This window comes from Drosophila obscura, unplaced genomic scaffold, assembly GCF_018151105.1.
Source record: "Drosophila obscura isolate BZ-5 IFL unplaced genomic scaffold, ASM1815110v1 contig_150, whole genome shotgun sequence".
In the NCBI taxonomy this organism is placed as follows: domain Eukaryota; kingdom Metazoa; phylum Arthropoda; class Insecta; order Diptera; family Drosophilidae; genus Drosophila; species Drosophila obscura.
Window position 1 is genome coordinate 4,013,608 of NW_024542736.1, and position 14,217 is coordinate 4,027,824.

A 14,217-nucleotide genomic window follows, 5' to 3' on the forward strand; every position below is an offset into this window, starting at 1 on the left:
GGCAATCACAAACTATGCAGGAGACAACAATAATATTGTCAGCGATATTAAACACGAGAGCAGCCATTGATGCAGGCTTTTGTGTGGCAACTGTGTGATATAAAATATAATTGAATGGATACGAAACATCCTGGCGGGGCATCCTGAAGCACCAGCACCAGCACAACAATGGACACCCACATGGCAGACATTCATTTTTATGTTTATTGGCAACACCAACACTGACACATGCAAAAACGAAGCTCACAAGCTGCAGATGAAGAGAAAGATGAAGATGAAGCCCAAGACCAAGCCCAAGACCAAGCCCAAGACCAAGCCCAAGACGGAGCTGAAGCTGAATCTGATGGCTGCTGTGCACATGTCCTCTGACAGGCTTATTGATGACTCTTGGTCCAATGCAAAAATTCCAGCTCTTCGCTCAACTTTAATAAAAAAATACTATTACGAAAAAAAAAACACATAAAAAAGAGGAAGGCAAACAAAATGAGCAGAAAAACAGAAGCAGGCAGACCATATTTATATATGTGTATGTGTAAAAGCATTTCCAAGTAAATAAATGTTGATTTTTGCCTGTGAGATGGAAATAAATCCGACTGTGTCCCTGTCTTTATGATTTATCATTTTCTTTCCTGCTGAATGCTGCTGGTCTGCTTTAAATCAAATTATAATATTCTATCATCGGAGAAATAACGAAGGAAAGTCCCTGAATTTTGTGTGTGCTATTTTTAGACGCCATCTTCTTGGACGCTCTGTGCCACTCGATAAACTTTGACTCTGCCAAATAGGATGCGAGTGCATTAAAATCATCTAAAAACATTTTCGCACACTCTCACAGAAGTTGGAATTAGCAATAAATGTTGACCGAAAATGTTAGTTGAATGGCAAGTTTTCAGAGCGCATAAAAACTATAAAAACTTTTCAGCATTTCAATTCATAATTCAACACATAATTATATCATGCCACTGCCAGTTCTCCTTCTCTCTCTCTCTCTATCTCTATCTCTATCTATCTCTTCTCTCTTTTTGTGTTTTTTTGTCTCTGTCTGGCCTGGCCTGGTCTGGTCTGGCGAAATATGTCAGCAACTTTTCAAAACTGTAACAGCGCCAATTTGTCTACAAAAACGTTGACCGTATACCACTCTCAGACTCCTTCCTCACTTAGTTCCCAGCACTCCACCCACTTCAAATGTAATTTCAACTCAAATTTAGCTGTTCTAAAATTATGCAAATATATTCGCGCTCTTTCGTATATATACATACATACATACATATATATATATGTGTATATGGTATATATGCTTTTGCTTATGCATTATGCTAAATAATTGCAAGCATTTGTTGTGCCTGTTGTTGGCGCGGAAGTTATTCGATATTTGTTCGTCCTTTTTAGCATTTTGTGCGGCAGAAATATTGCGTTAATTATCACGGAATGCCACAATATATATACGAATATATCTCTGGCCCAGAGGCATGAGCCTGTGTGTGTGTGTGGGTGTGCGGGTTGCTGTTTGTGTGTGCAACCGCGCAATTTATATTTTTGTTAATTTTGTTCGTTTTTGGCCTCGCGTAATTACATGAAGAATTCATGTGTAAAATTTTGTTATTGCCTGGCGCGTAAATTGTTTAACTTTAAAACATTTATTCGATGTTCGTAGTATCATCCGGAAAACCAATTTACAGTTGAGGCAAGTACGGGAGAGTGTTCCTTGAGAGGGCAAGGCAGCGCTTAGGGGGGGTGCCTGGTGGCTGGGGGCAATTGACAGCCGAGCGAAGAAAACAAAACTTGAAAACTAACATAAAATATTTAAGACGCAAACTCGAGTTCCCCCATGCTCCTTGTTCTATCCATCTCTGGCTCTTCCTGCCTGGCGCTGGGAAGTATGCAAGGAATTTTTTTCCACTTGAAATTATTGCACATCATGCTCCAGAAAGCCGCAACGGGATAAGCAGCTGGCAAGGAGTCGAGCCAGAACCTGCAGCAAGAAACGAGAGGCAGGCACAGGGCTGAGCGCCAGACAATAAGTTAAATTAGTTTGGTAGCGACGTGGCGTCTGCCACAGTGCATCCTGCCATTCCCTGCTCCTGCTCCTGCCTCCTCCTCCTCTGTTCGCAGTGTCTGCCGCTCTATATGACAATAAAAATATTACCCATAAATTATCAGAAGTGAGTTCATCACATGGCTTGCACTTGCTCCACCATTGAGTGCCCCCCGGTCTCGCATGTCTGTAAAAAGTTCGCCTGCCTTTAGTTTGCCAGCAGCTGCTCTTCTGTTCCTGCTACCCCAATCCTGCAGCACTCGGAAGGACTCCAGGACCCTCATCTCCGCCCATTGCATTTACCGCGCTCATTTGTAACTAAATCTGTGCGAGCTCAACTCAGTTGCGTGGCTGAAAGTTTATGAGTGTGCGGGTGGCGTTGGCCCCACCCACTGGCATACGTTTTACACACACATGAGCATGTTAGCCAGCGGCGTAGCTATTGGTGATGATTCCCGAAAAGGGTTAAATTTGCTCACTTAAGAAAAGAAAGTTCCAGTAAATAGGACTCGAAGAACAGCTACTTTAAGCCGGGGAAAATAAATAGCTCCAAAGGGGATGTCTTATGATACTCGTAAGTCACACTGTCCACAAATAATAGAGAGCTGTATGGCATCTAAGAGGCTGTGGCCAGGCTTGCATATCCCATAAAAACATAAAGAATGATACCCATGTTGGGCAACTGCCCGACCATCCCCACAACTACGCCCGTGGCACTCACATAGCCGAGTGTGTGCTGGTGCAACTGCATATTGTCATACTCGTAATGGTGAATGCATGATATATTGAATTTTGCAGTCAATAAACGTTTTATGATCACAGCTGCACATATTTCACAATTTCCCTCTCGTTTTTTGCTCGTTTTTTTTTTGCTCCTTTGTGATGGCAAAGTTGCATAAAAGTTGCCAACGGGCGGTAAACCGTTGAGAGCAATTGCAAAAATTTAAGGTCATTACGGGTGGAGTGGGGTGGAGTGGGGTTGTAGTTGGGGAGTTTGGAGAGACTGGCCTTAAATCCGGCTAAGCTGCTGCTGCCTTGGTAAGCCTGAATTGATGCTCTCGCTTAGGGACAGGGGCAGGGGCAGGGCATATCCCTGGCAATCCATCGAAGGGCCATAAAGTTTTTCTACTTCCGTTGTTTCTTGCTGCCAGACCAAATCACTGCTCGCAAAAATTCATCATCGCTCTGCTCTGTCCTCTGCTCTGCTCTGCTGCTAGCCGGAAGCAGCAGTGGGTCTGTGCCATATGTGGCATGTGTGTGGAAATCTGCATCAGCCACTCAAACTGCAGGGCGCTGCCGTAAACCTAAGCCCGGCCTAATTTCCGAAAGGCAAATGGCCGTAAGGAGCCTGACTCGAAGTACGGCCAGGAGTGCGAAAAAATAGTACGAATAAAATGAAAGAGAACAGAGGCAAAAAAACATTGTGGAAGCTGTCGATGAAGATGAAAACGAAACAGAAACAGAAGCAGCAGTGGGAGCAGCAGTAGCAGCGCAACAAGCAGCAGTCAAACGGATATTGTTTCTCGAATGGGTGTGGCAGGGGCGTGAGTGTGGGCGTATGGTCGTGTGGGTGTGTGGGTGTGTAGGCATACGATTCCTAGTAACTGTGACGAAATTGAGGCAGACACGAGGCCCACACTGCCTTGACACCATTGATTATGCTGCGTTGCTATCACGATTTCTATTTGAAACCGGGCACATGTGGAAAAACACCACAAGAAAGAGCGATGTATGCAGGGAAAGAGAAAAAAGGGGGGGCATCAGAGTACAGATGGCTGGAGAGGAAGAAGGATTCAGTCAGAGTAGGGGAAGAAGAAAAATCTCAAAAAAAAGGAAGCAAAGAGGTTTACAAGTTCTCGTAAGGCGGCTTAAACGATTTGCGAGTTTATGGAAAGCCAAACACACTTTGAACGCAAACACACACACACACACACACACACACACGTACACATGGAAGTCGTACATCTGTGAGCCTGTCTGAGAGTGTGTGTGGGTATGCGGGGTGGTGCAGAGGGGTTCGGGCATATTGTAAAACAAATGGAAAATTGCTTTTTGATGTAGTCAGTCAACTTCTCTGCTCTGCCTGCTGCCATCATCGATGCGGATGCGGATGCTGATGCTGATGATGATGGTGTGCTCTGGCTGATGCTTCGTCTCGCTGGCAACTCTTAAGGCTTTAAACGCCTAAAAGTATGCTGCATGTCATTTGCATGTTGCACTTGCTGCATGGGCCCAACGGATGCAATTCTTAATCCAATGGATTTTTGTGTGTGTGTGTGTGTGTGCGAGACCCGAGAAAAGGACGACGACGACGATGAGGAGGACAACGACAACGTTACTGTGCTGATGCAGCCAGATTCAATATTGTTTTACGCTCCTGAACGACTATGCAAATGCATGTCCATGCTGTGGCCGTGAGGCTGCCGTTTGAGCCAACACCAAAAGCTTTTAAAATAAACAAGGGAACCAAACGCCCCCCATCCTCTTCAATATGTAGCAATATCGACAGCCCAGCTACCTGTACTTGAACCCGAACCCGAGCACGAGCCTGCCTTTTCTTTATGACGCCGCATCAATTTGAATAAATCTCATGCGGATGCTCACCCCCACCCCCACCCCCACCCCCCTCTCTCTTACACTCTTTCAGATGCCGTTCAGGCGACGCTGCGCGATGTCAATCTGCTGGTGCAACCGCCTGCGGTGAGGCGCGGCCAGTCGGTGGCTCTGCGGTGCGACTACCAGCTGGATGGAGCGCCGCTCTACTCCATCAAGTTCTACCGCGGCCAGATGGAGTTCTACCGCTACACGCCCGGGGAGTATCCGCACACGAAGGTCTTTCAGTACCCCGGCATCAGAGTGGACGTAAGTCAAGGGTGCCGGCCATTGTGCATTGTGCAACGAAATGAAAATTTTCCCTTATCCTTGCAGGAGGGCAGCTCAAACGCCACCCTGGTGCTCATACGCAACGTCAGCTTCGGCCTGTCCGGTCAATTCAGCTGCGAGGTGACGGCCGATGCGCCGCTTTACTCCACGGCCACGGCCTACGCCCAGATGCAAGTTGTGGGTGAGTCAATGGGTCCGATCCGACGACAGAGTTCTGTCTCATTAGCGACGTTCCGGGCACAGCATTGACATGACAGCCACAAGCGGTGCACGACAATGGTGTAAAGCTGCTCTGTTGTTCCGCTGGCAGCAATTAAAATCCTGAATAAACACTTTGCAGAAGCTGCTCGAGCCAGAGCCCCAGCCCGAGCCTGAGACCGAGCCAGAGTCCTCGTTTCGCTGTCTTGCGTCTCAAAGCAAAGTCAAGTGTACCGTTTAAAGGTCTCTTTCTTTTTGTGCTTGCAGAGTTCCCGGAGAAACGGCCGCAGCTGTTCACGGAGCACACCCGCTACGAGCCCGGCGATGTGCTGCGCGCCAATTGCAGCACACCGCCTTCACGACCGCGGTCCGAGCTCCGCTTCACCATCAACAATGTGCCGGTAAGTGTGGGTCCGCCCCCGGGGCACAGGGGCAGAGTGAGCCACAATATTCCCGGCAATTACAGGCAAAGCTCAAGCGCTTTACATAATGCCAGCTCAACTGGCAATTAAGACATCAATTCGATGTATGCACAAGCCTTACATTGATTGCTAATTAATGTTTTGTTGTCTCCACTTTTGGCCATGTTTAGGCACTGTAAATAGAGGGGTTGGGGGGGGAGGGCAGAGCAAGTGGAGGGATGTGCCTAATTAAACAGCTTTGAACTGCCTAACGGCATCGTAAATCCTCCTCCATAATGGCAATGGCATCTACACCACTTGCTGTGCTCTGCGCTGCGGTGCTGTGCTGCGCTCGTTTCGGGCACATGTGGCTCGGCACATATAATCTGGGATCCGGGCGACGTGCCTCACAAAATTTGTTCTTTATTTATGAATATGATGTAATTTAATCAGAGCCAAGAAACCGAATTAGAAGGGACTTCTCGTCTTACCTACTTAATTAAAAGTCGTCTCCGGCATGAAGCGACTCAACCTCAACGTGAAGCCCCAAACGCAAACGCAAAACCCTTCCAGGCAAATGAAGTCAATAAACCAAAAAGGGTTGCCTTTGCCTGCCTTCTGATTTGATTGTGCGATTTTCCTTTTGTCATTTATCATAAAGATTGGGGGGCTGAGCAGGATGGATGGATGGCTGGATGGATGGGGGGTAGCCGAACATGTGACGGCAGAGTCATATGAATATACCGGAATGATATGGTTTGGGCGGGGGGGAGGCTGGAACATCATTACTCATTCGAAAGCGTTTCCATTTTTGCATCAATTCTGCGACTGCCGCTAATCAGCTGCATAAATCAGGAGTGAAATGTCAGTCCTGTGCCGGACGTTGCAGCCCCCGGGCAATCATTTTAAAGCAAATCAAGGCGTTCCGTTCGCTATTTCCAGATACTCGTAACATTTCTTTGACCGCAGACCCCGGGCAGTCCCAACCCGAAAGCGTTTTTTATTCTGTTATTAATCATAGCCACGACATAAAATAAATTACGTTAAACTTCTGGCAAAAACGAAATTGCCGGACAGGCCAATGGGCAAAGGACAATGGACAATGGACAGAGCACAGCAGACAGAGGACAACGGTTTTCAAATGAATTTACGAGATGAACAAATTTTCAGTTGACACGCCCCGATTTCAACTTTCTTGGATTCCCCCCTGGCCCAGCTAGGAGAAAACTTATTAAACGCTTCATAAATTTTTATATTATGTCTACCCACATCATCAGACATAACGTGCAGCGGGGCGACCTGATTCCTCTGTCCTCTGTTCCGAGTTTGTCTGTTGCTTTGTCTATCTCTCTCTCTCTCACTCCCTCACCCTTTGTGTGTGTGCGTGTCTTATCCTGTCGCTTTATATCTGTCGCTCCGCCATAGTCTACTTTTTCGGGGCACACATGCTTTCACCGTTCATATGCAGGCCGTTTAACATTTTATCTAGACGCCGCTTGCCGCTTGCCGCCTTCTTCGCAGCCAGGCCAACTAATGACAAAAGCCGAGACAAAAGTACGCTGCTGGGCTGTGCGGCGGATAGGGGATCGGTGACTGGGCATGGGGGATTGGGAATGGGAATGGGAATGGGAATGTAGGGTCTCAGTCTGTCTTGTCACATAAAATTTTATATCTACTGTGTTTATGTTGGCCCAGACAGGGCAGACAGGCCAGAGCAGAGCATCGTGTACACCGCACACTGTACAGCATCGTGTTCTGGCGGCAATGGTGGTGCAATTTAGTTTCATACTCGTATGCCGCCCGAGCATTAGATGCCTTTTTGATATTGAATTATGATCTGGCTGCCGGAGCTGTTCATGCTCTTTAAATTAGATGGAAAGGCTGGGATAATGCTCTATCTCTCCACAGTGGCTGTCACACAAAGCAATGCAATAAATAATTCGGGCTGAAAGCATTGACCCAGCACGTGTTGAGTTCGAGGCGAGAATCCAACTCGAGATTAAAGCAGCCTCAAAGCCCCAGCTAGCGCGGCGAGGGGGGGAACGGACACACATCGCATCGTATGTGACCCACTGAGACAACGAGTGCCTCACATGGAGTTGGGGTTGGGCTTGGGAATATATGGCAGATGGGGAAGATGGGGAGGAAAAAAAACTTTAACGACCAACATAATTTGTTAAAAAGTTTCTGTCATATTAATGGAAAAGTGGCTCAAAATGTGTTGGTCTTCTTGCCTCGTGCTTTTTTGGGTGATTCATGGGGATTAGTTGGGATTAGGGACAGTCGTGGCCAGCACCCCTGCTGCTGTTGGGCACGATACGGGGGCCATTAGACATTTGGATTTGTGTGGCAATCGATTTTTGATAAATTATTTATTGAGCACAGAAAACTAAGAACATAATTAAAGCCAAGCTTAGCTCGTGATTAATGGATGGCCTGTCCCGTGAAGGGAAATCGATACAACCCAAAACTTAACTTAAAATATCGTCTGATATTTATTCAATGTATAAATATTTAATGCCGAATTTTGTTGCTGATGAGTTGCATATTTTGTTGCGTTCTGGCAAAGTTTTACTCTCAATTTGCATAATCCTTTCTGGGCAGAAATTATCAAGTCGATATTAATTGCCCGCCCATCAGGGCCGACTTGGCCAGCCCAGCAAAGAACAGACCAGAACCAGACAACACCGAAGAGAGCGTACGAAATCAACAAAAGTTTCTGCAAGCTCGGCATTGGGCCACGGCCACGTTAATGCTGTTGGAAAACAATTCGGCCGGCAAAATGTTTAGGCCAGCAAATGCCAAATTTTCATTTAATTGCTCCTCTGTGTGGTAGGGGGAGGGGGTGCTGGGCGTCGGTGGTCCCATAAAGGTAAATCACAAGAAATATGAGGGTATTTTCACTTTTGGGTCGCTGCCTCAGCCACATGCTTAATTAAAGCGCTTGGCTTCTTAAGAGTTTCTCGTAAATTACACGGCATTAAATTGGCAGCGGCAAGGGATACGAAGAAGGGCGGTAGGAGGAGCCACATAGGCAGAGGAGGAGGGTGGGGTGGACAGAAAGAAAAGTGAGAGAAAACTGAAAACGACTTTTTATGTCGCTGCGTTTCGGCTTTTCCTCTGCCCGCCAGCCAGGCAGCCAGCCAGCATAAAAATAAAATTCAAATAAAATAAAATAAAAAGGCTAAGCCAAAAAACGCACAAAACCCGAAACAAAATGTGTACGTACCAGTAAGTGTGTGTGTGTGCAAGTGTTTCTGTGTGTGTGTGTGACGCTGTTGTAAAAGGGTTAAAAGGCGACCAGCGACAGCAAAAACAACAGCGACTGAGGATGGGGCGAAAGGAAGCTCAGCAATGAAGCTCTTTTGCTTTTAATGTTGCGGGTGTGTGGGGACTGGGGCAAGGCGGGTCCAAAGGCGAGGAGGCAGTGCGATATATCCTTGAGAGTCCTTTACACTAGCAAAAAAAAGTGATCAAAGTTGCACATTAAATCTGGTCTAAACATCTATTGAGGTGACCTTTGCTTATCCCCTCCAATATATTCAGCGTACTTGGTTTATTTTTAAAGAATTAAATATTCCAAACAAACAAAATTATATTCTGCATTGGGTTATAATTTTATTTTAACTGAAAGTTTTTGTTTTAGACTTTTTTTTGCAAGTGTACCCCTGAGCCTGCTCTCTCGCTCTCTCCTAGCTGACCCAAATTCTGGCAGACCTGTAATATCTTACACCTTTTTTACGGGCAGCGAGCGGGGCTACAAAATACATGCATAAGTAAATGGAGCTCAAATGAGTTTGTAAGTGGAAATGAAATGCATATTTATTGTATTTAAATTGCCAACGAGTTTACGCCGGCCTTAGAGCACAGCTCAGGTTGTCATGTGAACTTAGCTGTTAGGGAGAACGGCAGCCAGGCAGCCAACAGGAAAGTAAAGGAAAGCTGCGCAGGCGGAGGCAGAGGCGGAGGCTGTGGATGAGTCAGCAACAGGACATGCAGTAGAACGGAAATGGCAACAGGACCGCTTTCGAAATGGCGTCTGCATTTCCACTGCCAACCGGCAACAATGGACGATGCGCCATTTGCGACTAAAAGCATTGCACGGCAGTTTAGAGTTTTCTTTTCGCACTCGGCGAAAGGCGGGCAAAGATGCGCCAAACGGAAATCGTGTGGTGTGTGCATGCGAGGGGAAGCCTAGCCAAATGAAGCGGAAAGAATGTACAGGAGCGACGCATAGGCGAAACTATATATCCCAACTATATGTAGGTGCATATGCATGTCAACAATCGAGTCGCATTTCGGAGCGGGGGAGAACTTCTCGAGCTGCTGGTGTCATGGCGGAAATGAAATTCTCATAGACACGCAGGCAAAGGCAGAGGCAGAAGGAAGGCTGTGATGATGCAAGCATCAAATAAACAGTTTGCATAGCAGCAGCAAGAACACGATGCAAACAACCTTCATACGTGCTGCACGCACACACACACAGAAACAGGCACACACACACCCACACAGACACAGTCAGAGGGACACTCTCAAACAAAACGCCGGACACTTGCAGAGGCGAAAAAACCAACCAGGCGGATGAGTGAATAAGTGTCTCTCGATGCTGTTGCTGTCGTCCTGTTGTTGCTTGGCAAGAGTTGCTGCTGCTGCTGTTCCTGCTACGGTGCAACATTGAAAACTCGTTTTTAAAATGGCAATGCCCAGCAGCAGCAGCAGAAGCAGCAACAACTCTTACCACAAGCAACAACAAAATATGACATGTCCATGTCCGTTCGCTCGCTCGCTTTCAGTGTCCGTTTCCTTGCCTCGCATTGCCAGTAGCCCTGCCATTGCCATTGCCCCTGCCTCTGCCCCTGCCTCTGCCACTGCCTGGTCAAGTGGCTCTGCTCAGCTGTGCTCTGTCCAGCTCTGTTTCGCTGGGCCAGGGCTCGCCACTGGCAGCCAGCCATTGCCACAAGTGCAACATGCTCGTAATAACCCCTCCGCACACACACACACCCACTGCGAGTGGGTGGGGTGCGGTGGGGGGCACCAGGAGACAGTCGACAGACGACAAATTGCCATTCATATGCAGTTGGACAAAACTCGGAGCAAAACTTTACGTTTCACATACACTAACAGAAGGAAACATAGCTGGGGCCAGATGTTGGTAACGCAAGGTGGAAACCTACCTCCCCCATATATTATTGTTGGTCATATTTGTAGCCGATCCAGGTGTGTGCCGACCGATCCATATCCAATAGATTTGCTGCAGATTTTATAGGGTATTGCGACTGCGACATGCGAAATTCGTTCAGTTTTCATGCCCCTTTTATTTTTCTGTTATTTTTCCTTGCTGCATGCATGCTGGAACATTATTTTGTGACTTGTGCTCGGGAACGGAAACGGTAGGGAAAATCAGTTGCAAGTGCAATTGCAGCTGGAAGCACGCCATGAATAATTTAAGGGCACTTTTTGGGGGGCCACCAGCACAAAGGCACCGAGGCCACCAACCCACCGAGCTTCAGGCAGTCTTTGATTAGTATTCAAATGACAAAAACCAAAACAATATTGTGAACGCTGCGATTGATTTGATTGTTCTCTTTGTGCTCTGTCTCTTCCCTCTCCCGATAGATAACCACGGAGGAAACGCAGTACATACGAACGATTGACAACTTAATAGCGTCCCGGCTCAGTCTGAAGCTGCAGCTGCAGGCGGTGCACTTTGTGGCCGGTATTAATGGCCATGGCAATGGCAATGGAAATGGCAACGGGAATGGCAATGGCAACGGCAACGGCATAGCAAACGCATTGGTCACCGCCAGCGGGAGTGGGTCGGGCGGTGGCCTTGTTCTGCGTTGCACGGCGCAAATTGGCGATCTCTATCAGGAGTACAAGGAAATCGAGTTGGGCACACCACAAAAGGATCCGGTGCCGGCAAGAGGTAAGCCACAACAACAACAGCAGCAGCAGCAGCAGCAACACCAACAGCCTGCAGCAGCCGTAGAAATTGCATTTTCTTGACCATTTCAGTGACGCTGTCGTCGGGCACGGGACTGCGCAGCTTCTTGGAGGCCTATTTCACAACCTCCAGGGCGGCGCTCACCTGGCAAGGGACGGCCTTTGGGGGCATCGCTATCTGGCTCTTCTCAGTGTTGGCACTCCTGATTAGCTGCAGCCGAAGCAGCTAAATGCAGGTGGCTCCGATACCCATGTAGCATGGAACATTCGATTTGGTTACGGATCTGTTTGGGACACGGCCCGGATATGGAATGTGTATAGCCTAGATGATGATGATGATGATGATGCTGGGTGGAGTGGTAATCGATAGCGCATTAGATTAGAGCTCTCGGCCGTGAACCGCATTAATTATCTCTCGTGAATGCCATTTGATTTACACACACACACACACATCAATACACCCATACATCCATACAGCCATACATGCGATTCCTGTTGAGTACACACGAGCATTAAACAATAAAACTGTAAATATTTGCTTTAATGATGTAAACGGATACACGTAAATGAACTCGCACAGCACACACACACACACACACACACACTCTCAAGCAGACACAGACACACACACACATGTACGACTAATTGTTAATTAATGGATTATTTAATGACGCATAAAATATTGGATAAAGTATTAATGTTTCATTTGCATTTAGCTTCCACACAAGCAAATATCAACTTAAAGTTTAAGCCATGGACGTGCAAATCGTCGAAACGATTGAAAAACGCGAAACAATTGTAACAAAAATAAAATGCCAATGTCAAGACAAACAAAATACATTCAAACCAAAATAAACAAGCATAATTAATCAAATTAGTTTCGGCAGTGATTTTTTTCTCTTAATGGAGCCTTTCAAGGGGTACATACCTCCTATATAGTATTTAATCTTAAGCCAAAGGTAAGACAAGGGGGGCTACAACTTTAATCGACTTAATAAATCTTTTAGCTTTAACACAAAAATTAATTTTGAGTTGTTTAATAATTCTTTTGAAAGAATTCTAGAGGATTAATTTTTGTTTGGTTATTTTTTCTTTTTTCCTGTTTTCGTTGGACGAAGCATTATTTGTACAAATGTCAGAGGTCGATACTGCTGAAAGTAGTTCCATGTGATGCATCGGAAGCATCTGGTACGCCGCTCGGTTTGATCGGGATATTTGCCATTCAGATTGCTGTAACAAAATCATTGAGATGTCTGATGGATGTTAACTGATGGAAGATCTCGCGAGCCACCCACCTGGTGTAGCAGTCGTTGTACCACCAGCCGCCCCAAAAGAGCTTCGAGCAGCTCTCTTTGCTGGGGTCAGTGTTCTTCCGGTCGTAGGTGGAGAAGGGCATGTTCAGGTGGTAGAACATTCCATCACCCGCCTCGCCCATGTACTCGCCCAGGGTGCGGATGGTGTAGTTCATTTTGTAGCCGGAAATTAGAAAGCGATCATACATGGCATAGGATCGAGTGCCCACTCCGTTTTGGAACAGAAAGAAGATCGTCGTCGGTTGGGACATTGTGATGCGGTAGATCTTCTCCAGTCCGTACCAGAACTCCGACTGCATGTCCCCGAATCCCTTCTGATACGCATTCCAATTCTTCCGAAAGTCCACAAAGTTCTCCCTGCGGCGTTGGATCACCGTCCAGCCACCGCCAAAGAAGCTGGCCACGCACCGCACTGTTGCGTTTTTCCTGGTGCCGCTTAAGTAAGTGGTGTAGATGCCATCCGTCTTGGCCATTGTGCAGTCATTGATGAATATTCTGTGCTTCACAGCAGGTTTGCTGTTGCTGTAATTGTTCACCTCACTCGGATCGGGCCTGTCATCCATCCTTTTGGCCGCATCTATTCCCAGCAGCAGTAAAACCAAACCGAAGAGCCACATTCTCGATCGCACTTAATGCACATACTAAAATGTTGAGCTCTCTACGTAAATAAACTCTCTCTGTCATGCTTGATATTTGACATGCTTCTTTTGCTTATCTTATGGATTATTCTTATTCGATTTGAATATTTCAGTTGCTGCAATCCGTTGCAAAATCAACGAAAACGAACGACAGGCATGTCATGCAGCAAACATAAAGTTTTCTTTGCATTTTCTCAAACTTCTTTATCAAGCTACTTCCATTTATTTATGTGCTCATGGGATAAATGTTATTTATTTGTAAAATTAGTAGAAATTACTGAAAGAGAAGGTGAAACACGACTAAGACTGACTTCCTTCTCGATGACTGGTTACAAAAAAAAGAACAAATTTCCATCCACTTTCGGAAAGAGTATTTTCCGTATGAGGCTGAGCGCTTTAAGATTTTCCGCCGAGCTCAGCTGCAAGTCGGAGAAATGTTCAATTGATTGTCAACAGAGCAATGACAAGTGAAACGAACTCAATTTACAACGCGTTTCGAACGCGTTTTTTAACGCCCCCATCGAATTAAATTTAAGTGTCGCGCTGCATACTTTTAGGCTGGCGCTGCTTAATAAACTGCTTGCAACGCGTTGATTGGAAGGGGGGAATGGCAAGCAGTGCATATAATGCAATTAAAATCAAATATATACGAGGCAGTCGCCGAACCGCACCGCACCGCGCCGTGCCGCAAGTTTAGTTTTGCACTTTCCGAAAAAGTCATTAAAAGATAAAATCACAAAATCAATTAGCCAGAAACTTTAGCTGGCTCTGTCTCTGTCTATGGTCTGGGTCTTCGCTTGGGTTTG

The 14,217-nt window shown here is 46.5% G+C and overlaps 2 protein-coding genes across 2 annotated transcripts in view; one reads left to right on the plus strand and one right to left on the minus strand.

Annotated features, from left to right (window-relative positions):
• The window catches only part of LOC111069701, a 32,254-nt gene extending 20,331 nt beyond the window's left edge, over window positions 1-11,923 (plus strand). The window contains exons 3-7 of the mRNA XM_022359883.2: window positions 4,683-4,897; window positions 4,964-5,099; window positions 5,384-5,517; window positions 11,134-11,443; window positions 11,533-11,923. Of these exons, the coding sequence (XP_022215575.2) occupies window positions 4,683-4,897; window positions 4,964-5,099; window positions 5,384-5,517; window positions 11,134-11,443; window positions 11,533-11,690 (953 nt within the window). The 3' untranslated portion in view covers window positions 11,691-11,923. The remainder of the gene's footprint in view (window positions 1-4,682; window positions 4,898-4,963; window positions 5,100-5,383; window positions 5,518-11,133; window positions 11,444-11,532) is intronic.
• A 414-nt stretch (window positions 11,924-12,337) lies between these two features.
• On the minus strand, window positions 12,338-13,415 carry LOC111069704 (ficolin-1-like). Its single transcript, XM_022359888.2, has 2 exons — window positions 12,756-13,415; window positions 12,338-12,690 (listed from the first exon to the last, which is right to left on the minus strand). The coding sequence occupies exons 1-2, from the start codon at window positions 13,388-13,390 to the stop codon at window positions 12,543-12,545; spliced, it is 783 nt and encodes a 260-aa protein (XP_022215580.2). The 5' UTR covers window positions 13,391-13,415; the 3' UTR covers window positions 12,338-12,542.
• Window positions 13,416-14,217: the final 802 nt, after the last annotated feature.